Raw genomic sequence first — 25,432 nt, 5'->3', positions numbered from 1 at the left:
ATAGGCCTTGGTGAGAGCACATTGTGTATAAGATAGACCTGCCTTGAGGGAGTGAACCTAAGGTTCACTAAACCGATTCCAGGAATGAGGGGATCATCTTCTGAGGAGGGATTGAGTAGACTAGGCCGATATTTCTTCAAGTTTAGAAGAATGAGATCTTCTTGAAACATGTAAAATTCTTAGGGGACTTGATAGGGTAGATGCTGAGAAAATGTGTCCCCTGGCTGGGGAGTCAAGGACTCATTTGATGTTAATACTGGACAAGTCAGATCACAGAGCGAAACCTGGCTTGATAGATCCTAACTTTTTTTTTGAAACTGTGGAGGAAGGTTACTGAACAAATTCACAGGAATCTGCTGATGAACTTTTAACGCAAAGAATAAAACATTTATCAAACAAGAAAAATGAACAATATTACACCAGACAAAAAGGTTGGAAAGATCTCAATACGAATACAAGAAAATGTCCCAAAGCACACTAATCCTTTACCCCAACAATACCTTTACAGACACACACAACTTCAGAAAGATGCAGCAATTTACAATATCTATCTTACACCCTAACATTCAGTGTAAGTATGAGGTATATGTGAATTAACAGATGAACTGTGGGCAGTCACACCATACTCCAAAGTAAACGACAGATGCAACCAAAGCAGATTCCATGGATTTCTCAACAACCCACCCAGATGTTTGTCACATTGTGAGCAAACCAGTCTCACTGAAACTTTGTCTTTCTTACAAGAGTTTCCAATTTCCAAATTTGAAGAACTCGCCTTGGAATTCTCTCCAAACGTCATTCCCACTTGAATGGCTTCAACAAGGCTCCACCTCCAGTGTTTCAATCTCACCTTTTGAGATTCCTTTCCACTGGATCGCCAATTGCACTCAAGATTCACCTTCAAAGCACAATTTGAGATCTTTGGCCATGCCACTGCTCCAAAAGGCCCACAGTAAGGAGTCACCAACTTTTGGCTGCCTCCTCGGACCTTCAGGGCTTCTTTCAAGCCCACTTTGCTTCAAGCCTGCGCTCTGCAGCTCTGTCTTTCATTTGGAGCCTATTTCTGTGCTCCTCTCTGTCAACTTTATTTAATGGGGCCTATTTTTGATCCGTGTCTCTGTCCCCTACCTTGGACTTCTTTCTGGGACCTCTTTCCAATCCCTGTCTTTGTCCCAGCCTGGGACTATCTTCTGGGACCTCTCCTTGTCCCCCTCCAGTGTCCTGCCCTAGGGATACTTTCTGTGCAATGACGCTCTGGTTCGGGTCACCTGACCTGCAGTTTTGCACTGTCTCACGTCTTCTGCGCAGGCGCACAGAGCCAGTGCCCAGCCTGAAGAAGGTAAAATAAACGAACTGCACAAGTACAGCCATTTCCCGCTGGCGCATGCACAGAAGGCCTGAGGCCTGCTGGAAACTGGAGTTCCCAGCGTCCGTGACTTTAAATCAAGGTAAGTATTTGTATTTTGTAACACTCAGGCTCACAGGCTCAGAATAAGGGGTCAGTCATTAAAGACTGAGATGAGGAGAAATTTCTTCTGTCAATGGGTTGTAGATCTTTGGAATTCTCTACCCCAGAAAGCTGTTAATACTCAGTCATTGAGTATATTCTAGAGAGAGTTCAATAGATTTTTGCGTACTAAGGGAATTAAGGGATATTGGGATAGTGTGGGAAGGTGAAGTTGAGGTAGAAGATCAGCTATAATTGTATTGAATGATGGAGCAGGTTTGTAGGGCCCAATAGCTTTTTCCTGCTCTCATTTGTTATGTTTTATGACCCTCTAACCTTTTACCGTGTATTGTCGAGTGCCCAGTAAATTGTTGTTTCAAATATGTCCAACTTGGAACACCTTGAATGCATTACTTAGTCTGAAGTTGACCAAACTATCTATGTTACATTACACTCTTCACAGTCAAAGTGCATGCAATAGGGTTTTGTCTATAAGATTCTGTATAATAGGAGAGAATAGGAAGATGTTTGATCCATTGGGATTCTGTACAATGAGAGTGAATGGGAAGGGGTTTGATCCATTGGGATTCTGTACAATGGGAGTGAATGGGAGGGGGTTTGATCCATTGGGATTCTATGCAATGGAAGTGAATGGGAAGGGGTTTGATCCATTGGGATTCTGTGCAATGGGAGTGAATGAGAGGGGGTTTGATCCATTGGGATTCTGTACAATGGGAGTGAATGGGAGGGGATTTGATCCATTGGGATTCTATACAATGGGAGGGGGTTTGATCCATTGGCATTCTGTACAATGGGACTGAATGGGAAGGGGTTTAATCCATTGGGATTCTGTACAATGGGAGTGAATGAGAGGGGGTTTGATCCATTGGGATTCTGTACAATGGGAATGAATGGGAGGGGGTTTGATCCATTGGGATTCTGTACAATGGGAGTGAATGGGAAGGTGTTTGATCCATTGGGATTCTACACAATGAGAGTGAATGGGAAGGGATTTGATCCATTGGGATTCTGCACAATGCAGATGATTTGGTCCATTTGCATCTGTTTTAAACTATGATGAGGTTTCCTGGAGCTAACCATTATGAAAATGAGTTTTACTGTTAACAGGCTGGACACAAACCTGTAACATGTCCCGCCTAGTCTGTACTTGGAAATTAAATGTTTGGCAGCGACCGACATCCTGTGTAATCAGCTTTTGCCAAAACTTACAGTAAGTGAACGTGCCAAATGGATGAACTTGAATGACTGGAGTAACTGAAAGACTGAAACTCATGACAAATGTCACAACTTGATGAGCTTCATATGTTCAAGTTCTCCGTGTAACCGTGCTTCAGTTGTCTGCTGCTTGGCTTGTGTAACTATTCCAGATCGAAACTAGGAGATCAAACATTGAACACTCAAGGCAGGGAGCCATTAAATCTGCACATTTGCTGAGTGCTGCTCTGGCCTGAACCCTCTTTGCTGGCCGTAGAACACAACATTTGTGTAGACACAAGATTTCTGCAACTACTGACCTGTGCAACCACACCCTGACCTCTACCTTTGATGCTCTAACCCCCAGTAAAACCATTGCCCTCTCTCCCTCTGGCCATTCCCCATGGTACAGCTCTCATCTCCATTCCCTTAAATCCAAAGGATGCAGACTTTAACAGGTATGACAGCCAAGTGGTTCAGCCATCCACTGCCACAAAAAGCACTATTGTCCTGCATCCATCTGCTAAACTGCTCACAATTCCAGGATCCTGCTGGAATGCCATGATAAGCCCCAGCTTCTTTACTGCAAACCATCTTCCTAAACCCCTCTTCCCTGACCCCTCCGCCCTCACCTCCAGGAGCTTATGAACTTCTTTGTCACTAAGATTGAGACTAATATGGGAAATCATAAACAGACCGTGACAGGAAGGGACAGAGAGAACAAATCTAAGAGTAAATCAGTAGATAAGGCTAGACACTACAAAACTAATAAAAGGACAAAACTAAAGGCTCTGTATCTAAATGCATGTAGCATTTGAAACAAAACAGATGAACTGATAGCGCAAATAGAAATGAATAAGTACGACCTGATTGCCATTACAGAGAGATGGCTACAGGTTGACATAGATTGGAACTTGAATATTGACATTTAAGAAGGACAGGAAGTTAGGAAAAGGTGGAGGGGTGGCTCTGTTAATTAATGATGGTATTAGCACATTAGAGAGGGATGAGCTCAGTTCAGGATACCAGGATGTAGAAGCAGTTTGAGTGGAGATGAGAAATGATAAAAGCAGGAAGTCACTTATGGGAGTGGTGTACAAGCCCCATAATTGTAACTACATGGTAGGACAGTATAAAAAGGAAGGGATAATGGGGGCTTGTCAGAAAAATACAGTGATAATCATAGGGGATTTTAATCTACATATGGACTGGAAATATCAGGTGGGCAAAGGTAGCGTGGATGAGGAGTTCATAGAATGTTTTTGGGACAGTTTCTTAGAACAACACATTCTGGAGCCAACCAGAGAGCAGGCTATACAAGATCTTGTATTGAGCAATGAGGTAGGATTAATTGATAACCCCATGGTGAAGGCACCCCTAGGTAGCAGTGATCATAATATGATTGAATTTTACATTCAGTTTGAGAGAGAAACGAGTGCATCCAAGACCAGTATTTTAAACTTTAGTAAGGGCAATTATGAGGGCATGAAAGTGGAGCTAGTATACTGGCAAATGAGGTTTAGGATAAGTCAATAGAGGTTCAGTGGCAAACATTTAAAGGTTTATTTCAGAATACACAAAATAGATACATTCTAATGTGAAAGAAAAATTCCAAGGGGAGGGCCCACCATTCGTGGTTAACTAAAAAAAGTTAAAGACTGTATCAAACTTAAATAAAAAGCATATAATTACACAAAGATGGGTGGCCGGTCGGAAGATAAAGAACAGCAAAGGATGACAAAAAGATTAATAAGGAGGGAAAAATTAGAGTATGAGAGAAAGCGAGCCAGGAATATAAAAATGAATAGTAAGAGTTTCTACAGATATTTAAATAAGAAAAGAGTCAACAAAGTGAGTGTTGGTCTGATAGAAAATGCGTCTGGGGAATTGATAATGGAAAGTAGGGAGATGGTGGATGAATTAAACAGATATTTTGCATCGGTCCTCACTATAGAGGACACAAGTAACATCCCAGAAATAGCTGTAAATCAGGAAATGGAAGGAAAGGAGGAACCAGGAAGGTTCCAGTAGATTGGAAAATAGCAAATGTAACTTCTTTATTCAAAAAGGGAGGGAGACAGAAAGCAGGAAACTACAGGCCAGTTAACTTAACATCTGTCATAGGGAAAATATTAAAAGCTATTATTAAAGATGTTGTAGGAGGGCACTTAGAAAAATTCAAGGCAATCAAGCAGAGTCAACATGGTTTTGTAAAAGGAAATCATGTTTAACCAATTTATTGGAGTTCTTTGAAGGAGTCGCAAGCGTTGTGGATAAGAAGTGGATGTACCATACTTAGATTTCCAGAAGGCATTTGATAAAGTTCCACATCAAAGGCTATTGCGGAATGTATGAGCTCCTGGTGTAGGGGGTAACATATTGGCATGGATAGAAGATTGGCTGGCTAATAGGAAACAGAGTTGGCATAAATGGGTCTTTTTTCTGGTTGGCAGGATGTGGCGAGTGGTGTGCCACAGGGATTGGTGCTGGGGCCTCAACTTTTTACAATTTGTACAAATGACTTGGATGAAGGGACCAAAGGAATGGTGGCTAAATTTGCTGATGATACAAAGATAGGTAGGAAAGTAAATTGTGAAGAGGACATAAGGAGGCTACAAAGGGATATAGATAGGTTACATGAGTGGGCAAAGATCTGGCAAATGGAGTATAATGTGGGCAAATGTGAAATTGTCCATTTTGACAGGAAGAATAAAAAAGAAGCATATTACCAAAACGGTGGGAGATTGCAGAGCTCTGAGATTGAGAGGGATCTGGCTGTCCTAGTGCATGAATCACAAAAGGCTAGTGTGCAGGTACAGCAAATAATTAGGAAAGCTAATAGAATGTTATTGTTTATTGTGAGGGTGATTGATTACAAAAGTAGGGAGGTTATGCTTCAGTTATACAGGGCATTGGTGAGACCACATCTGGAGAAATGTGTACAGTATTGGTCTCCTTATTTAAGGAAAGATGTAAATGCATTAGAAGCAATTCAGAGAAGGTTTACTAGACTAATACCAGGAATGGGCAGGTTGTTTTATGAGGAAAGGGTGGACAGGCTAGGCTTGTATCCACTGGAGTTTAGAAGAGTAAGAGGCGACTTGATGGAAACCTTTAAGATCCTGAGGAATCTTGACAAGGTGGATGTGGAAAGGATATTTCCTCTCGTGGGAGAATCTAGAACTAAGGGGTCACTGTTTAAAAATAAAGGGTCACTCATTTAAGACCGAAATGAGGAGAATTTTTTTCTCTGAGAGTCATGAGTCTTTGGAACTTCCTTCCTCAAAAGGCAGTGGGAACAGAATCTTTGAATATTTTTAAGGCAGAGCTAGATAGATTCTTGATTAGCAAGGGGGTGAATGATTATCAGGGGGCAAGCAGGAATGTGGGGTGGAGGTTACATTCAGATCAGCCATGATCTTATTGAATGGTGGAGGGGCTGAGTGGCCTACTCCTGTTCGCAATTTATATGTTCGTATGTAATCCGATCAGCTGCCTCTGTCGCTTCCCTTTCTTTCATCAGCTCACCACACCAAACTTCCTCTAAAGTTCCCTGCCATCTTAGCCCTGAACTCACATCCTCCTCTTGTTTCTATCCAATCTTCCTTCATGTCCTCCCTGAGCTCGTATTGTCCATTGGACTCAACTCCTTCTCCCTCAGTCCTATTCCCACTAACCTGCTGATCACCCAACTTCCCCTCCTGGTCCTCATGTTAGCCCATATCGTAAAGATTTCTCTCTCCTCAGGTGTTGTCCCTCTCTCCTTTAAATCTGCTGTTATCAGCCCTCTCCTCAAAAAACCAACCCTTGATCCCACTACACTTGCAAACTACCACCTCATCCCTTAACTCCCTTTCCCCTCCAAGATCCTGGAATATGTTGTCACCTCCCAAATCCATGCCCATCTTTCCGGAACTTCATGTTTAAGTTTCTCCGATTAGGATTCCGCCACTGCCATAGTATGGGAATCTCCCTTATCAATGTCACAAATAACATCCTATGTGACTGTGAGCAAGGTAAACTTTCCCTCCTTGTTCTTCTCACCTGTCTGCAGTCTTTGACATGGTTGACCACACCATCCTCCTCCGATGCCTCTCCACTGTCCAGCTGGGTGGGACTGCTGTCACCTGTTTCCATTCTTACCTGTCTAATCATGGCCAGAGAATCTGTTGCAGTGGCTTCTTTTCCTGCTCCCCTACTGTCGCCTCTGGTGTCTCCCAAAAATCTATCCTTGGTCCTTTCCTATTTCTCATCTACTTGCTGCCCCTTGGTGACATCATCTGAACACAGCATTAATTTTCACATGTACGCTGATGACACCCAGCTCTACCTCACCATCACTTCTGTCAACTCCAACTCCTCCACTGTTGCTAAATTATCGGACTGCTTATCTGATATCCAGTACTGGATGAACAGAAATTTCCCCCTCCAATTAAATATTGGAAAGATAGAAGCCTCTGTGCTCGCTGACCCACTTTGGCTCCCAGTCAAGCGGTACCTTGATTTTAACATTCTCATCCTTGTTTTCAAATCCCTCCATGGCCTTGTCCCTTGCCTATTTCTGTAATCTCCTCCAGCCCCACAACCCTCCAAGATATCTGCACTCCCCCAGTTTTGGCCGCTTTAGCATCTTTGATTTTAATCATTCCATCATTGATTCCCATGGGCTGGATTTAATGTGTGTGCAGGCTTCCCCCACTCCCAGATGGAAAGTCAGCTGGCAGCCGAAAGTCTGAAAAGAATCCTGCCCCACAACTATAATACGCTGCAGGTAGGCTAAACTAGCTGAGAGTGGGACTTCTGCCTCTCAGTGGGAGGAAATCCGGCCTCGGGTGATTGCCCAGCAGCTCGAGCAGTCCGGGCAGTGCCAGAGCTCAGTAGTGGGCTCTGCTGGGACTGCAGGAAGAAGCCCAAAGGAGAGCAATGGCTGCCGCTGAAAGGTAAGTCCCAGGCTTTTAGAGCAGAGCGGGATCCGACAGCCCAGGTGTAATGACTTGACGGACTGGACATGTTTCAACAAGAAACAGATAAACTTTTTTACAGAGAGCTTTTCAGATGCTACGTGCTCAATCAGGTCTCTCATCAGGAAGCCCCGCCCGGACTACCCACGCTTAGGGCTCATTGGTCAGAGTCTCCAAAAATATCACATGACCCCTGATAACAGCAGGAGAGGCTATAGCTTCAGTTACTACATTTCCTCCCCCTTCAGTTTTTTACAGTTTCTAATTACAGAGAACATTTGAATATCCAACAACATATACATATATACAACTTCTGATTAAAGATTAAGTCTCTGAGGTGCTTTCCTTATTCGCATAGGTTTCCCCCACGGGATCGACATGATCAGGAATTACAGCACAAGATACAGCATTAGGAAGTGGCAGTTCTGGGTTTGGCAACTCTACAGAGACATCGGGCATGGCTATTCTAGGTTGATCTGCCACCTCAGGGATTGATGGTTCGACATTAATCATAGGCGGAATAATTGTTGAAAAGTCTCTCTATCATGAATAGGTCCACATGTTTTCAAACAATTCTGTCTTCCACTCCCACCTGGAAGGACAAGGGACCCGTCTCTGAGACAATGGTTCCAGGAACCCAACAAGGTTCACTTCCGAAATTCCACATGAAAACTGTGTCTCCTACACTGAATGCGTGAGTGTTGCTGTGAATATCTTGATTCAATTTTTGATTAGTCTGATTCCTCTCTACCTTCCCCTCTAAGTTTGGAAACACCAGACTTAACCTTGTACGTAGGCGGCGTTTCATCAATAATTCAGATGGTGTTGAAGCCATAGTCGAATGTGATGGTGTATGATAACTGAGAAGAAAGAGGGAAAGTCGAGTTTCTAGAGTACCTCCTGATAACCTTCATTCCAGATTTGAAAATTTGCACAGGTCTCTCAGCTAAACCATTTGATGAGCGATAGTATGGGGCTGTTTTAATCCCATTTAAATTATGAATCTCTGAAACTCTGTACTGGTAAAGGCTGTACCGTTATCTGAAACAATAGTTTCCTGTAGGCCATGTATACTAAAACAATGACGCAGCTTCTCGATAATTGCACACGATGTTGGTGATCTGACTTTGTGTACATCCGTCCATTTAGAATGTGCATCTATGATCAATAAAAACATGGCACCTAAGAATTATCCTATATAATCAATACGTAGTCTAACCCAGGGTTGACCAGGTCACTCCCACGGATGCAGTGGAGCTGAAACGGGCAACTTCTATTGTTAGAGTCAGAGAGGTCCACAGCACAGAGAAAGGTCTTTCGGCCCATCGAGTCTGCGCCGGTCAAACAAGTACTTAACTATTCTAATCCCATTTTTCAGCACTAGGCCCATAGCCTTGTAAGCCATAACATCACAAGTGAACATCCAAATACTTCTTAAATGTTATGAGGGTTTCTGCCTCTACCACCCATTCAGGCAGTGAGTTCCAGATTCCCATCACCCTCTGGGTGAAAGAAATTCTTCCTCACATCCCCTCTAAACCTCCTGCCCCTTACCTTAAATCTATGCCCCCTGGTTATTGATCCCTCCACCAAGGGGAAAAGTCCCTTCCTGTCTATCCTATCTATGCCCCTCATAATTTTATGCACCTCAATCATGTCCCCCCTCAATCTCCTCTGCTCCGGGGAAAATAACCCCAGTTAATCCAATCTCTCCTCATAAGTAAAACTCTCCAGTTCCAGCATAACCTCCCTGCTCTTATATTCTACGCCTCAGCCAATAAAGGCAAATATCCCATATGCCTTCTTAACCACCTTATCTACCTGTCCCGCTACCTTAAGGAACCGGTGGACATGCACACCAAAGTCCCTCTGATCCTCGGTACTTCCCAGGATCCTATCATTCATCGTGTATTCCCGTGCCTTGTTTGTCCTGCCCAAGTGCATTACCTCACACTTATCCGGATTAAATTGCATTTGCCACTGATCATCCCATCTGACCAGCCCGTCTATATCCTCCCGTAATCTAAGGCTATCCCCTTCACTATTTACCACCCCACCAATTTTCGTGTCATCCACACACTTACTGATCAACCCTCTTACATTCAAGTCTAAATAATTTATATATACCACAAACAGCAAGGGACCCAACATCGATCCCTGTGGAACCCCACTGGACACAGGCATCCAGTCACAAAAACACCCCTCAACCATCACCCTCAGCTTCCTGCCACTCAGCCAATTCTGGATCTAATTTGCCGAATTGCCTTGGATCCCATGGGCTCTTAGCTTCATTGTCAGTCTCCCATGTGGGATCTTATCAAAAGTCTTGCTGAAGTCCAAGTAGACTACATTGCCCTCATCTACACACCTGGTCACCTCTTTGAAAAATTCAATCAGACTGGTCAGACATGACCTCCCCTTAACAAAACCATGCTGACTGTCCCTGATTAATCCCTGCTTCTCCAAGTGTAGATTAATTCTGTTCCTCAGAATTGCTTCCAATAGTTTCACCACCACTGAGGTTAGACTGACTGGCCTGTAGTTCCCTGGTTTATCCCTTCCTCCCTTCTTGAATAACGATACCACATTGGCTGTCCTCCAGTCCTCTGGCACATCTCCTGTGGCCAGAGAGGTATTGAAAATTATTGCCAGCGCCCCTGCTATCTCCTCCCTTGCCTCACTCAGTAGCCTGGGATACATTTCATCCGGGCCTGGAGATTTATCTACTTTTAAGCCTGCCAGACCACTTAGAACCTCCTCCCTTTCTATGCTAATTCTTTAATTATATCACAGTCCTTTTGTCTGATTTCCATACCCACGTCGTTGCTGACACTGGAGACAGTGCTTGACCATGCTTTCAATGTCACTGTCAATGCCTGGCCACCAGACATAGCTTCGCACAAGCATCTTTGATATTCCTGGATGCTCCGTGAAGCTCGGTCAAGAGTGGTTCTCTTCCTTGCGAAGGGATGACAACTCTTGCCCACAACAAAATTCCCTCTTGACAACTTAACTCTGTTTTTCGGGCATGGAATGGTCTCATCTCTTCAGACACTGGTGAATTCAACCGCCCTTGCAAAACAAGGGGCGGAATTTTCAATGCCTGCTGGCGTCGGGCGTGGTCAGTGCCCTGAACAGACAATATGGCATGATCGGTTTTATGACGGTGGGAAACCAGTCCACAATCGTTCACTCAGCCCACCAGTGGCGGGCCGCATTTCCCACCATCAGACGTTGGGAACCTCGTTGACTCTAAAAGAGTTCATTCTCCTTAACTGGCCTAACCCTGCTGCTCCGTCTTGGTGCTCCCCGGACATCCACAGCGGAGGTGGAGGCAGCCTGCTGACTGTGACGCCCTGTCTGTGATAACTTTGGTGGGCGTCCTCTGACGGGCTGAGACTTTGAGGGTCCCGACCTGCTTTCAGGGTCCTGCTGTGTGACAGGGTCACCCTCCTCAGCCTGTGGAGCTAGAACTGCGGAGGTCACAGGAAGAAGGGAGTCTGATTGGCCGGGCACTCTCGGAGTCACCTGGATGGATGGGCCCGGAGTGTGCACCTGCTGATCTTCCTCCCTATAGTGCCCGAGGGCCCCTGGCTGACTCCTTGAGGAGCAGGGATAGCTGGAGTGAGATCGAGCTAATCAGCACCCCTCTCGCATACGCACTGTTGGATGCCAACCATGGCATCAGTAATGGAGTTAAGCCCGTGCAGGAGCGATGTCCTGGACCAAGGCCTCCATGGCGGCCGCCATCCTGCCAGTATTGACCTCGGTACGTTGCAATGCTGGCACTATCACCTCAGCCTGAAGGCGGACGGACTCCTCCATCTTACCTTGCAATCTGAAGAGTGCAGCGGATGTCCCTTCCTGATGTTACTGAGCTTGCCTTTGCAGCTCCAGCAACTCTGACATGACTGAGTCCAGAGGCTCATCACCTGACTCGGCCTCAGCAACATTCTGGCCTCCAGCAGCCCTCCGAGTGCCGGACACCAGGGAAGTCCCTGCCTTCGCCTGCTGTGGATCAGACTTTAAAGCTACGTCCCACCGAAGTGTGTGTCTCTGTGATGGTGGAGGGTGTGGGTGAGCGCTGTGACGGGACTTCAGGGAGGGTGCCTTCAGATTCCTCTTCAGAGGTTTCTGTGGAACGTGATTGGAGGCCCTGGGTCATGGGCTCTGTTGGCTGTTTGGCAGATGTGCCTGTGAAAGCAAGGGGAGATAATTAGTGCATGGCAGTGGCCTGTGAAAGAGGACACATCACTCACGGCATGGTTGTCTGATGGATGTTGCACTGTTGGACCCTCACTTGGTAGAGCAGCGCCAACCTCACCTTCAGAGCAGGACCGGTCCAGATCCTCGCTGGCCAGCTGGATGGCTCTGTTTTCAAAGTCCGTGAGGACCTTGATTTCAGGCAACCCTCCATCGGTCTGCAACCTCTCTTGTTGTGTGTCAGCTTGTCCTGCAACAATAGAGATGGAGAAAGTAAAAGCAGGACGCTTGCGAGGTCAGATGATAAGTATGCCTGGCCTGTGGTGGGTGGTGAGTGATCCCATGGATGGGATGGGGACAATGAAGTTGTGTTTGAGAGAGTGAATGGTGATGTGCCTTGAACTGGCAGTGAGTGAGGGCCCTGTGGATGTGTGCTGAGTTTGTGAGTGTGTGAGTTGAGAGTGATGAGAAAAGTGACTTACCCTGGCGGAATGGAGGAGATCATTCATCCTCTTGCTGCACTGGATTGCTGTCCTCTTTTGCAGGGCATTGGCGCTGACCACCACTGCCACCGCCTCCCAAGCCTGGTTAGTGCTGTTGCTGCCCATCCTGTGGCCAGAGCGGGGGTAGAGGACATCCCGGGGGGCCTCCATGGCTTCCAAGAGGTGCTCGAGGGACACGTCGCTGAACCTGGGGGCTGCAGTGTTCTTCAGTTTCAGGGCCATGTCTTCCGTGCAGCAGTGCTGAGCTAGAAGCACTGAGACGTGTGTGTGTGTGGCTGGACTTTAAACATGGCGCCTGGCGTGATGCACCGGCGGGGTGATGGCAGACGGGTAAATGAGATCCTGCCCGCCATGGAAACGGCGTGTTTCCGGGAGTGCATAAATAATGAGGGTCAATCAGGGCTCTCATCAGGAAGCCCCCCCCCCCCCAGATTGCCCGCACTGATTGGTCGGAGCCTCCAAGAACATCACATGATCCCTGATAGACAGCAGGAGAGGCTATACCTTCAGTTACTACACCAAGGATGGGGGCTGCAGCTGGTGGGGTGGGGTTTGGGTTTCGGATTGCAAATGACAAGGAAGGAAGTGGGGGGTGGTGATATCTTGCGGGGGAGGTGCCATTGCACACAGGGCACCCCCTGAATGAGGTGACCCCCCTCCCTTCTTCCCACGGTTTTTTATTTAGGCCAAAAAAAAGTGACCAGCCCACTCCTGCCTGCCCGCATGCTCTAACCATGTTATGGTGTCGGCAGCATTTTATCACAGCCAATAGCTAACAAGCCTAATTCACCTTTAACTATTCATTTAAATATGGCAGGTGCTCTGCTAGTTTCAGCACCCACCCACCTAGTACATTATGGGGGTCTGGGGGTGGGTGGACATGCAGGGGGTGGCCTAGCCACCTGACATATTTTATGTGACCCCCCCCCACCCCCAGCCACTGAAAACATGCCCAGCAGGGGTCTGTAAAATCCAGCCCCATGCCTTCAACTGCCTGGACCCTAAGCTCTGGAAATCCCTCCCTAAACCTTTCTGCCTCTCTACTCCTCTTTCTTTCTTTAAGACACTCCTTAAAACCAAGCCACCTATCCTAATATTGTCTTGCGTAGCTCAGTCTCATATTATACTTCAAATGCTGCTGAGAAGTGCCTCAGAATGTTTTATTATGTTGAAGGTGTTATGTGAATATAAATTGTGTTGTTGTAAATGAGGTGAGGGAATATGAGGTAGCAGTCCTAATGGAGGGAGTTCTAGAACATTCTAGAGCATTTCCATCATTGATGGAGAAAAGAAAAGTGAGGATGCGCTAAATGCCAATGTTGGAAGAATGCAGAATTCTCTGAGAGTTGTAGGACTGAAGCAAATGGGAGGCAGGGATTTATCAAAGATTAGAATGGTAAATTTATGGTTGGGGACCAGAAACCCGTGTAGGTCAGCAAGTATAGAGTAATAGGTAAACAAGACTTGATACAAGTTGGATACAGACGGCAGAATTATGAATGAACGCAGGTTTATGCAGGGTGCATGCTGGGAGGCCATCCAAGAAAGCATATGAATAGCCGAGTCTAGAGATAACAAAGGCGTGGATAAGAGTTTCAGTAGCAGATGAGCTGAGGCATGGGAGGAAGGTCAAGAACAGATCCCTGGGAAGCCTAGATGTAACGGCACTGGAGTGTGATGAGGAGCCATTGCTGGAGATGATCTGCCTATGAGCAGATAGGTAAGAGGGAACCACGAGAGAGCGAGGTTCCACTGAGTTGAACAGCAGAAGAAAGATTGACAATGTCAAAAGCTGCAGACAAATCCAGACAAAGAGGAGGGATAATGCAGCATGGTCATAACTGTAGAAAAAGCCAGAACCTACACACATTCACAGTCAAGTGCTGATCGAATACAAACACATTACCCATCCCTCCCCCTCCCTCACCAACACCTCAGGATATCCATGTGTAGAATTACATCAAAGTATTCAGCACACAAACAGATCACTTCTCTCAAGCCCATGCTTCACAGCAGCCTTCTCCCACCCTACTTCAACTAACCCTATCACAGGTACCTTTCTGTCCCACATGCTTATCTAGTTTCCCTCTAAAAGCATTTGTACTAGTCTCACTTACCCAGCGGTAGGAAGTCCCACATTCTCAAAACTCTCTGGGTAAAAATAAAGTGCCTCCAATTCCTGGTTGGATTTATTAGTGACTATTTTATATTTATGGACTCACAGAAAAATTTTGCTTTCACCATTTTGGGCAATGGATAAGCTGGAGCAAGATACCTCCCAGGTGGGAGGGGAAGAAGTTCCTTCTTGGGTGAGGAAAGCCATTTTGTGTCCCCCTTAACCCATAGCAATGACAGCTTCAGTATCCTCACTGGAGAGGTATTCGAAGGGAATGTAAACCATGCCCTGATGTTGGCTGTGACACAGACAGTGGCGGAGGAGGTTAATGAGTTGGAATAACACAGGACGTGTTAAAGAAGGAAAGGTAAGAAAGTGATGGGATCGCTGAGTGGAACATACAGCAAGCCTGAGCTGGAAATGCTCCCAAAGTTATTTTTATCTCCTCCACAGGGAGTGTCTGATGTAATGGTTCTGGCAAGTTGAAACTGGCTGAATGATATGAAGCAAAACTCACCCGTGAGGCCAGCAAGTTTCCTTTTGTTTATTCTTCACTGTTTTTATTCCAAGTTGAGCTGAATGCTGATCCAAGCAAAATTTTCCAAGTGAGAGAGATTGCAAAGATGGTGTTGAATAACAGGTTGTGAGCCAGTCTCTTCAAGCCATTCAATCAATTTTAGTTTAGCATTAACCTGTGGATGTTCTGAACTTGCTCACTTTAGGCTTTATTATTTTAGGAGGCATGTTGACAGCTTTGTATAAACTGCTGATCTTTAAACTCACCTCTGAAATCTTCAGAATCTACTGTTATTCCTGCAATTCCTCCTCAACATTTTCTCCTCTTCATCTCTTGACATCACCATCAACATTCTGGGGGTTACCATTGACCAGAAACTGAACTGGACCAGCCACATAAATACTGTGGCTACAAGAGCAGGTCAGAGGCTGGGAATTCTGTGGCAAATAACCCACCTCCTGACTCCCCGAAGCCTGTCCACCATCTACAGGCACAAGTCAGGAGTACGATGGAATACTCCCCAATTGCCTGGTCGAGTGCAGCTCCAACAACACTCAGGAAAGTTCAACATCATCCAGGACAAAGCAGCCCGCTTTATCAGCACCTTCAGCATCCAGTCTCTCCACCACCGACGCACAGTAGCAGCAGTGTGTACCATCTACAAGATGCACTGCAGGAATTCACCTAGGGTCCTTAGACAGCATCTTCCAAATCCATGACCGCTACCATCTAGAAGGACAAGGGCAGCAGACACATGGGAACACCACCACCTGGAAGTTCCCCTCCAAGCCACTCACCATCTTGACTTGAAAATATATCACCCTTCCTTCAGTGAGTGAAAACCCTGGAACTCCCTCCCTAACAGCACTGCGGGTGTACCTCCTCCACATGGACTGCAGCAGTTCAAGAAGGCAGCTCACCACCAGCTTCTCGAGGGCAATTAGGGATGGATAATTAATGCCACCTTAGCCGGTGACGCTCACTTTCCAAGAATGAATAAAAAAAACGCAGCTCATTCTCTACGATAAGGTTGTTGTTACCTTTCCACCTGCTGCTATCCAGGATCCTCAAGTCTCACTTTTCTCTCTCGTACTCTCTGGGAAGACCATTTTGTCTGCATTGATTTGGGAACTAGCCTGAGATCAGGACTCACTATGTGATCAAATGCGGTGGTTCGCCCAGAATTTCCAGGTATGGCGTGAATTTACGCTGGAATTTCCTGAGAATCTCATTAGATTCAGTGGAATGTATAACCTGGCCTAAAGAATTGGGAATCAGCACAAAGACCAAAATACCTTCTTTAAGTCTGTCTTTATGCTTGAAGTTTAAAGATTGAAGGCATCAAAATATCATTTCTGCACTTTAGATGGAGTGTGTTTAAGGAAATGTAATCATGGAAGTTTTTCCATTTTTAAAGCAAATTATTTCGATAATACAAAAATCTATTGAAAAATATTGAGAAAGCACATGGCTCAGTGAGGAGAAATTAAAAAAAAACTTTTTAAAAATCAACATAAAACACCAGAAATATGACTTTGGGTCCTTGCTGTGTTTAAGACTTTATTTGAAAATTTTAAACCCATTTGCAACTGTCGTGAACTCTGTAAATTCACGTGGGCTAGTTTTGGAGCTTTGTTCATCAGCAATGAAGGGTTTCGGGGAGGTTGTGCAGAATGATGGACTAAAAGGGTGGTATCCCTGGGGGAGAGAAACTACCTGTATCCAAGAGGAGCTATGTGGAGAGGTTACCTGCAAGCTGGAGGAATTGTCTCTATCCCGGGATGGAGCAGAGAGGGGCTACCTCTATCCCTGGAGAAGTGAAGCTATTGGAGCTGTGGAGGGGAGAGACATGTATCCCCGAGGGACTGCATTCACTTTAATGGGAACCCAAACACTCTTGGGAATCATTCCAAAAATCGTCTGACTCAAGGTCCAGGAATGTCTGCTACTGCAGATGGTTCATTTACTACAGCCCCTCAGGGAGGTGGTAGCAGCAGTGAAGCCCAACACTTGCTTCAGACATTCTGGCCACGAGTCATGGAAGAGATACGCAACTTGACACCGGTAAGTTCTCAATCACCGGTTCACTTTGCTTAATGCTCCCTATGAGTTGGGATATGGGATGAGGAATCTTTTTCAAGGGGTAACTTACATAAAATTGGTGTGAACTAACAGTACTTGACACTTAAATATCAAATTAACTTTTCCTTGCTAAGTAGTCAGTATTGGACAGTGTGTAGTCAATGAGATGCAATTTATGGGCATGTCAAATATTGTGGCATGCATTTGGGATTATGAAAAATCTCTCAGACCCATCCTTGCTTTCCATTTTAGACTGGATGGTGTCAAGCATTGCACTCATCCAGGCATGTGGAAAGTATTCCATCACATTCCTGACCTGTGCTTTGTGGAAAGGGAATCCCAAGGTCTCCTATAAGCATATAAATAATAAAAGGTGGTAAAGTAAAGAGTAGGGCCGATTAGGGATAAAAAATGGGACTTGCATGTGGAGGCAGGAGAAATAGCGGAGGTATTAAAAAGTACTTTGCATCTGTCCTTGCAAAGAAAGAAGATGCTACCCAGGCTGAGGTGGGAGAGGAGGTAACTGGTACACTAGAAGAACTTACAATCGAAAGGAAGGAGGTGTTGGAGAGACTATCTTTACTTAAAATTGATAAGGTACCAGGACCGGATGAGATGCATCCAAGGGTACTGAGGGAAGTGAGAGTGGAAATTGCAGAGACATTAGTGATAATCTTCCAGTCTTCCTTAGACACAGGGGAGGTGCCAGAGGACTGGAAAACTGAACACGTTGCACCTTTGTTCAAAAATGGGAGCAAGGATAAAGCTGGCAACTACAGGCCAGTCAGTTTGACCTCAGTTGTAGGGAAACTTCTGGAAATTATAGTCTAGGACAAAATCAATAGTCACTTAGACAAGTGCAGGATAATTAAGAAAAGCCAGAATGGATTCATTAAGGGAAAATCATGTTTAACTAACTTGCTGGAGTTTTTTCAAAAGGTAACAGAAAAGGTTGATAAGACTGTTGATGTGGTGTATATGGATTTTCAAAAGGCATTTGATACAGTGCCACACAACAGACTTGTGAGCAAGATTCTAGGTCATGGAATAAAACAGAAAATAGGCACTTGGATAAGAAATTGGCTGAGTGACAGGAAACAGAGAAGGAGTGATAAATGGTTGTTTTTCAGATTGGAGGAAGGTTTGTAGTGGAGTCCCTCAGGGGTCAGTGTTGGGACCCTTGCTCTTCCTGATATATATTAATGACCTAGACTGTGGTGTGCAGGGCATAATTTCAAAATTTGCATATGTTCCAAAGATTGGAAACGTCAACTGTGATGGGGATAGTCTGGAACTTCAAAGGACATAGACATGTTGGTGGATTGGGCAGACAAGAGGCAGATGAAGTTCAATGCAGAGAATTGTGAAGTGATTCATTTTGGTAGGAAGAATATGGAAAGACATTATAAAATAAAGGGAGAAACTCTAAAGGAGGTGCAGGAACAGAGGGACCTTGGTGTATATGCACATAAGTCATTGAAGGTGACAGGGCATGTTGAGAAAGCAGTTAATAAAGCATAGAGGGGAGGATTTTCCCCTCGTAGGGCAGGCGCAGCGGGCATGCCCAAGAGTGGGCGTGTAACAGTCCACTACCCGCAATCGGGCCCAGACCGTGATTTTACGCTGGCCAATTAACAGGCAGCCAGCGTGAATTGCACACTGAATCGCTCAGCACTGCCTATGTGAGGGGGTGGGAGGGAAGGAGGGCGAGTGCGGGGGACAGCACATGCGCGCGGGTGCGCTCACAGAAAGCTCCCTGAAGGTACAGAGCTGCCTTGGGGAGCTGAAGATTTTTCACATTAAAACTAAAGTTTTAAAAGATAAGGAAAACATGCCCCCTCATGTGACTCTGTCACGTGAGCAGGGACATATTGCAAATGAGTTCTGAAAACTTGTATTTTATTTTTAATTAACATCAGAAACCTCATCCCGCCCGTGGAGGGTTAACAGCCCTCTTACTTGCCAGCAGGTGTGCTGCTAACTCCCACGCGCACCCGCTGACCAAAATATCACGCAAGTGCATGTTGATGTCAGGAGGCTCGACGACGTCATCGCGCGCTTCTTAATGCTCGTGTGTGTCAGGCGCGCGCCTGCATGCCGAGCTTAAAATTCAGCCCATAGTATCTTAGGCTTTATTAATAGGGGCATTGAGTACAAGAGTAAGGAGGCCATGGTGAACTTGTATAAGACACTCGTTAGGCCTCATCTGGAGTATTGTGTCCAGTTCTGGGCGCCATACTTGAGGAAGAATGTGAAGGCATTGGAGAGAGTACAGAGGAGATTCGGAAGAATGATTGTCGGGGTGAAGAACTGTAGCTATGAGGATAGATGGGAGAGGTTGGGACTGTTTTCCTTGGAGAAAAGAAGGTTGAGAGGAGACTTGATAGATGTATTGAAGATGCTGAGGGGTATGGACAGGGTAAATAATGAGAAACTGTTCCCACTCAAGAGAGCGTCAAGAACTAGAAGGCACAGATACAAAATAATTGGCAAAAGGAGTAAATGTGATGTGAGGAAAAATGTTTCACCCAGAGGTCAGTTGGAGTCTGGAGCGAACTTCCTGAAAGGGTGGTGGAGGCAGGTTCGATCGAGGTATTGAAAAGGGAATTAGATTGCTATCTGAAAGGAAAGAATGAGCAAAGTTGCGGGGATAAAACAGGGGAGTGGGACTCGGTGGAATGCTCCTTCAGCGAGCCAGTGCAGACTCTATGGGCTGAATGGCCTCCTTTTGCACTCTAAAGTTTCCATGATTCTGTGACCTAACCTGGGAAAGCACGCTGTTCTGGTGCTCACTGTGCAATGTTCATAGGTATTATCGCATTAGGACGTTCTGCTCTCGTCTTCTCCCTTATGAAATCTCAGCAAGGTTCTTTTTTGCTAACATTTGTGAAATGTCTTCATTAATCAGTCACAGCCTTCATCTGAGGTTACCACAGCTTGACACATTGCACGAGCTATATTGTTAAAGAGAGAACTGGTGGTAATTGTTGCCACACGTTTCTGTCTGGATTCCAGCTGTCTCAAGAATGTACACAAAGGTGTTGAGCTGTCAGAGGATTCTGATGGATCAGTTGTCTTGTCTGTGTGTCATCTGTACTAACAAATATTGCATAGTATCTAATTATCTCTTCGAATGCAAACCTAGGGTGTGTCTGGACCTCCAGGAACACAGGGTGAGAAGGTAAGATACAAGAACATCCTAACGAGATCTGTAACCCTACATTAGTAGGATTGTGGGCTATTTATTGGGGTCAGAGATCGGCTGATGTGGGTAATTTATTGGGGTGGGGTGGTGTATTTATTAGGGTCAGAAGTCAGGTGGTGGGAGTATTGGGGTCAGGAGCCGCGTGGGGTAATTATTAGGGTCAGGGTTCGGGTGGTGTGGAATTTATTGGGTGCGGTGGGATATTAGGGTCAGAAGTCAGGTGGTGTGAGTATTGGGGTCAGGTGGTGTTGGGCATTTACTGAGGACGGGTGGAGTATTTATTGGGGTCAGAGGCATTGGTCATTTAACACTCCAAATTGCCTGTATATCTTTATGACCTACTTTGTCTAGTCCTTTTCGTGACATGTTTCCCACAATATGGGCAGGACATGGCATCAGCTCTCTGAGCTTTGGGAGGATAACTAGCTGTTGACTTGGAGATTTCCCAGTTTAAAAAAAATGTGGTGAATGCTTGGATGGTTGGTTGTTACTAATTTGGACTCCATCCCAGACAATGTAATCTTATAAAAGAACATACGTTCCTTTATCTGATGAATCTTTGTTTAAATTCCATGCAGGGAGATACGGGAGATCCTGGTCTGAAAGGAGAGAAGGTGAGCTCATTAACTGTTGAAATCCGAGAATTCCTGTCCATAAGTCTATCATAATAAAAGCTAATTCCCTTTACATGAACAGAAACATTCCTCTGCCCTACACCTCAATCTTAGGGCCACAAATGATAGACCAAGGTATTGGCAAAAGTACCTTGGGGGTGATGAGAATTATTTTGATGCCACAAGTTGTTCTGATCTGGAATGCGCTGCCTGAAAGGGCAGTGGAAGCAGTTTCAATAGTAACTTTCTAAAGAGAATTGGCTAAATGTGGATAAATAGGAAAAATTTGCAGGGCTATGTGGATAGAGTAGGGAAGTAAGATTAATTAGATTAATTCATGGAGATGGCACAAGCACAATGGGCCAAATGGCCTCCTGTGATGTATCATTCTATGATTCTAAGCTCCAGATCTAGACTTCAGGTAAATTCTGTGGAACCATTTAGTATTGCATAATAGACAATTCCACAGTACTAGCTTTTTAAAGTAGCAATTACTCATTCAAACAGCCTGAATACAGATTCAGTGGGTGAACTGCATACCTTACGATCTGAAATCAGCTCTTATAGAGCTAAGGTAAGCCCAATCTGTCCAATAACCCTGGGTTTGACAAATTGTGTGTTGGAATTTTTGTAAGGTTTGAACCTGTGGCTTGAGTCGATCAGATAACTGATCTCAGTTGGCCTGTTAAACTAGTTCTGTGCAGGTTAAGCAGCTAATTGACAGTAGCAAGGATATCGGAGAACACTGTATTGTGCAAGTAGTAATATGCAATACTCACTTCAAGTCTATGTCCTTAAAGAATTAGTTGCTCTGGCAGTTTTTCTTGCCATCGACATGGTGTATTATCACATGATTCTGGGAGGAAATTGGCAGTTGATCCATAAAGCAGCTGCTCAGCCAGTTTAGAACATGAAACAGGTTTCAAAAACCAGAGAAAAATCCATATGTTAGAAAATCCTTTTAAGGGCAGAGTTGTCATTACCATAGATACCAACTTTATCATGCGAGAATATGGCAAACTCACATTTTCCTGGGGTCAGGGGTCATAATCATTGCTGGTGGGAGAGCGGGAAGGCCAAGATTCCAGTCACTCTGTAGTCCTCAGCTACTTGCCTAGATGGAGCCAGGGTTCTGGTCAGATTCCTGCCATTAAAAGGGAACTCATCACTGCAGAGAAGCAGAATTGGGCCCAGTGCAGAGAAGTATTGTGCATTTGTCTTCATAGCAGAAGACACAAGTTACATAGCAGAAATAAAGGGTAACCTGGGGGATAATAAGAGTGAGAGAATTAAAGTAATTTAGATCAGAGAAAAAGTATTGGAGAACCTCAAGGGACTAAAACCTGACAAATCCCCAGGACCTAAGGGCCTACACATCCTAGGGTTCTGAAAGAGAGAGCTGCAGAGATAGTGCATGTGTCAGCTATGATTTTCCAAAATTCCCTCAATTCTGCAACGGTCCCAACAGATTGGAAGTTAGAAAATGTTACACCGCTATTCAAGAAAGGAGGGAGAGAGATAACAGTCACCGGGAACATGGTGGAATCTATTATTAAGGAAGTCTGAACAATGCACTTAGAAAATCATATTCGGATTAGAACAAGTCATCGTGGTTTTACAAAAGGGAAATGCTGTTTGACAAATTTATTAGTGTGTTTTGAGGATATCACAAGTAGGATAGATAAAGGGGAATCTGTAGATGTAGATGTTGGATTCCTAAAAAGCATTCGATAAGGTGCTAAGTTTACAAAAGGTGAATACACGAGATAAGGGCTCATGGTGTTGGGGGTGATATGTTAGACTGGATAGAGGATTGGTTAATGGACAGGAAGCAGACAGAAATGTGGCATTTGGTAGGCTGTGACGAGTGGAGTACTGCAAGGATCAGTGCTGGGGCCTCAGCTATTTAAATCTATATTAGTGACTTAGACAAAGAGACAGAGAGTAATGTATCTAAGTTTGCTGCAACAGGTGGTGGCTCGCCACGCGGGCAGTCCGAAAAGCAAACTCTGTCAGGGTTGCTTGTGGGCTCCCAGGGGCGTCCCTTGTTCAAAGCAGTGAGTGCTTGATCAAGAGACCCAGCATCAGGAGAAGGGGGATCCACTGAGAGCCACGCCCCTGCCCATGCTGCCAAATCCACTCGCCCTCCCCCACAACCCCCATTTCACAACCCCCCCTGCCATCACTCATCTATGCCTGGGTCCCTCTACAATCCTAGGCCCTGGGTTGGTGCATTACTGACAGCAGCCACAGCCTCCCTGGTGGTGCTGCTGAGCAATAAAGAGCCATTAGCTGCTGATTGGCTGGCAGTTCTCGGTGAGTGGGACTTCATCCTGGGGTCCTTGATCCCAGGAAAGGCCCACCGCTGCCAAGTTAAGTGCTTGACTGGTGCTTAATTCAGCAGGCCTTCCTGAAAAGAGGTGATGTGGTCTCTCCAGCAGGGAGGTGAGACACCCATTGCCTCCATTAAGTGCCACCTATAGATACTCACAGCTGCTAATAATAATACCACCCACTCAACAAAACCTGTACACAGGCTTGTGGAGCTATTGTTGAATTATTTTCTTGTTATTTTATTGGAGAGATGGGGGAGGGGAGAAGCTGGATTACTCACCAATATGAAATATTTTACCTCTGCTCTGTGACGTAGGGTGAATCCTGCAAAGCCTGTCCACAACTCCCTGACGAGCTTGGAAACATTGTGGGACTTCCAGGAGCTAAAGGTGACCCAGGAACCCCAGGAGTTCAAGAACCTGGACCACCCGTGAGTATCCGAACTATAGCGGCTTTAAGTCAGAGAGGAAATAGATGTTGCTGCATAGAAATCACTTTATATCCTTGAATTGATTTTGCTCATTGGGAAGGTTTGGAGATAGTGACAGTTTGATCCATATCACTGCCTCACATTAAAGCAAACCTCAGCTGTGCTTGACTGACACTTGGGCCTGCTCTATGATGTCATTTTCTATCAACACAGTCCACAGTAGTTTTGTAATCTTCAACAGTCAGGATAATCGTTCAAATCTGTCAACCAAAAACAAGATGGCCACGTGTGTTTGCACACACACAGAATCATGGTAAGTAGTTGCTCAAGTAACCGTGCGAACCAATAGTGGCACAGATTAGCACATTTAGTTTAGAACATGGAGTAGTCATTTGGTACATTTAAGTTGCCAACTGTGCTTGGGCTAATTCCTGGAGATTTCATCATCACCTGACCATCTGTCCCCTCATACTTCCACCTAAAGTGTCCGTTCTTGTGGCATCCCACCTTCTCACAACAATTGGGTGATTATTGACTGCCAACCAAGCAGCGTTTTCCCATCTCCAATATCTCCAATAAATAAGTGTTCAAAGAAAATGGAAAAAACCTGACAATTTTATTTAATTGCCATTTGATTTTTCTACCGGGTTGCTCAGAACAGTGTCCTGGGGATGACCCCTCAATTCCTGGCGGCTCTAGGACAATCATGAGAAAGGTCATATCTGCAAAAAGCAGAAATTATTAATCGTCTGCATTTGGTTGATGAGCGTGGAAATAAATCCAGCGCAAAGTACCGCAGGCTGACACCTCCTGGTTAGGTCAGTGCCCCCGTTACACTTCAGGTTCCAGATCAGAGGTAGATCTACACTGGTACAGTGTGTTCAGAAGCAAGCCACAGCTCCTCCTGATGGCTCAGTTACTAAATACTCTGGCCAGTGTAGGACTGAACCGTACAGGAAGGAAAGTACCTGAGTCAATTCTTAGTCTTGTCTGGGTTTATTAATCACAGCTGGCATTGTGGTGGGACTCCAGAATTGGCCTCAGTGCCAGTGGAATATGGGATGGTTGAAGAATCAGAACCAATCGGTAATGATCAAGCCAGCTCCACAGCCAAAATCAGTCAAGGTTCCCGATCCTGCTGGAGTGCCCATGTGATTGCACATCGGATGATTGCAGGGATTAGGTCTAGCCTCTGTATAGTTCAAAACCCTGTTAACACTCACTTTTTAAGGGGCAGGGCCTCAAAGCTTATCACATGTCAGAGAATCAGAATCGGCTATTTTGAAGAGCAAGTTATACGACGTTTAAAATGATGAGTGGTGTTTGTGAATTTGAGTTTATTGTTTCTGACCCATGATTCTTCATGGCCCCCGGTAGGGATCAGCTTGCTATTGCTTTAATTCACAAGCAGAGCAGTCATTGACTGTGAATTTACTCAAATCTCTAGGTCAGAAGGTCAAAGGTTCCAATCTCATTGTGGGCTCACGTTATCTAAGCTGTCATCTTCAGAATGAGGGAGAACTGCATGGTCAGAGGTTGAGTTCACTCGGACATGAGCACACAATCTAGTCGGATGCTCCACTGTAACACTGAGTGAGGGTTGTACTGTCAGGGGTGTTGTTTTTCAGACGAGATAGAGGTCTCATCTTCCCTCGCAGATCCCGTTGCCTGTTGATGTGGATATTAGATTCCCATGGCCTGAATTTTCCTTCACTTGCAATTCTGGCTCAGATCAGAGGGACAATGACTGAGAAGAGCAAGTGCTGAGGGCCCTCAGCCCTGCCTTTGGTTTTCTTTTCCCAAGT

At 45.2% G+C, this 25,432-nt stretch overlaps 1 protein-coding gene across 1 annotated transcript in view; it reads left to right on the top strand.

Annotated features, from left to right (window-relative positions):
- col16a1 (collagen, type XVI, alpha 1) overlaps positions 1-25,432 on the top strand; it is a 413,938-nt gene that overhangs the window by 223,601 nt on the left and 164,905 nt on the right. The window contains exons 21-23 of the mRNA XM_078566895.1: positions 20,190-20,225; positions 20,828-20,863; positions 23,514-23,627. Of these exons, the coding sequence (XP_078423021.1) occupies positions 20,190-20,225; positions 20,828-20,863; positions 23,514-23,627 (186 nt within the window). The remainder of the gene's footprint in view (positions 1-20,189; positions 20,226-20,827; positions 20,864-23,513; positions 23,628-25,432) is intronic.

The sequence above is a fragment of the Cetorhinus maximus genome, chromosome 21 (assembly GCF_964194155.1).
Source record: "Cetorhinus maximus chromosome 21, sCetMax3.hap1.1, whole genome shotgun sequence".
Taxonomy (NCBI): Eukaryota; Metazoa; Chordata; class Chondrichthyes; order Lamniformes; family Cetorhinidae; genus Cetorhinus; species Cetorhinus maximus.
Note: the sequence above shows the minus strand (reverse complement) of the source record. Positions and strands in the feature narration are given on the sequence as shown.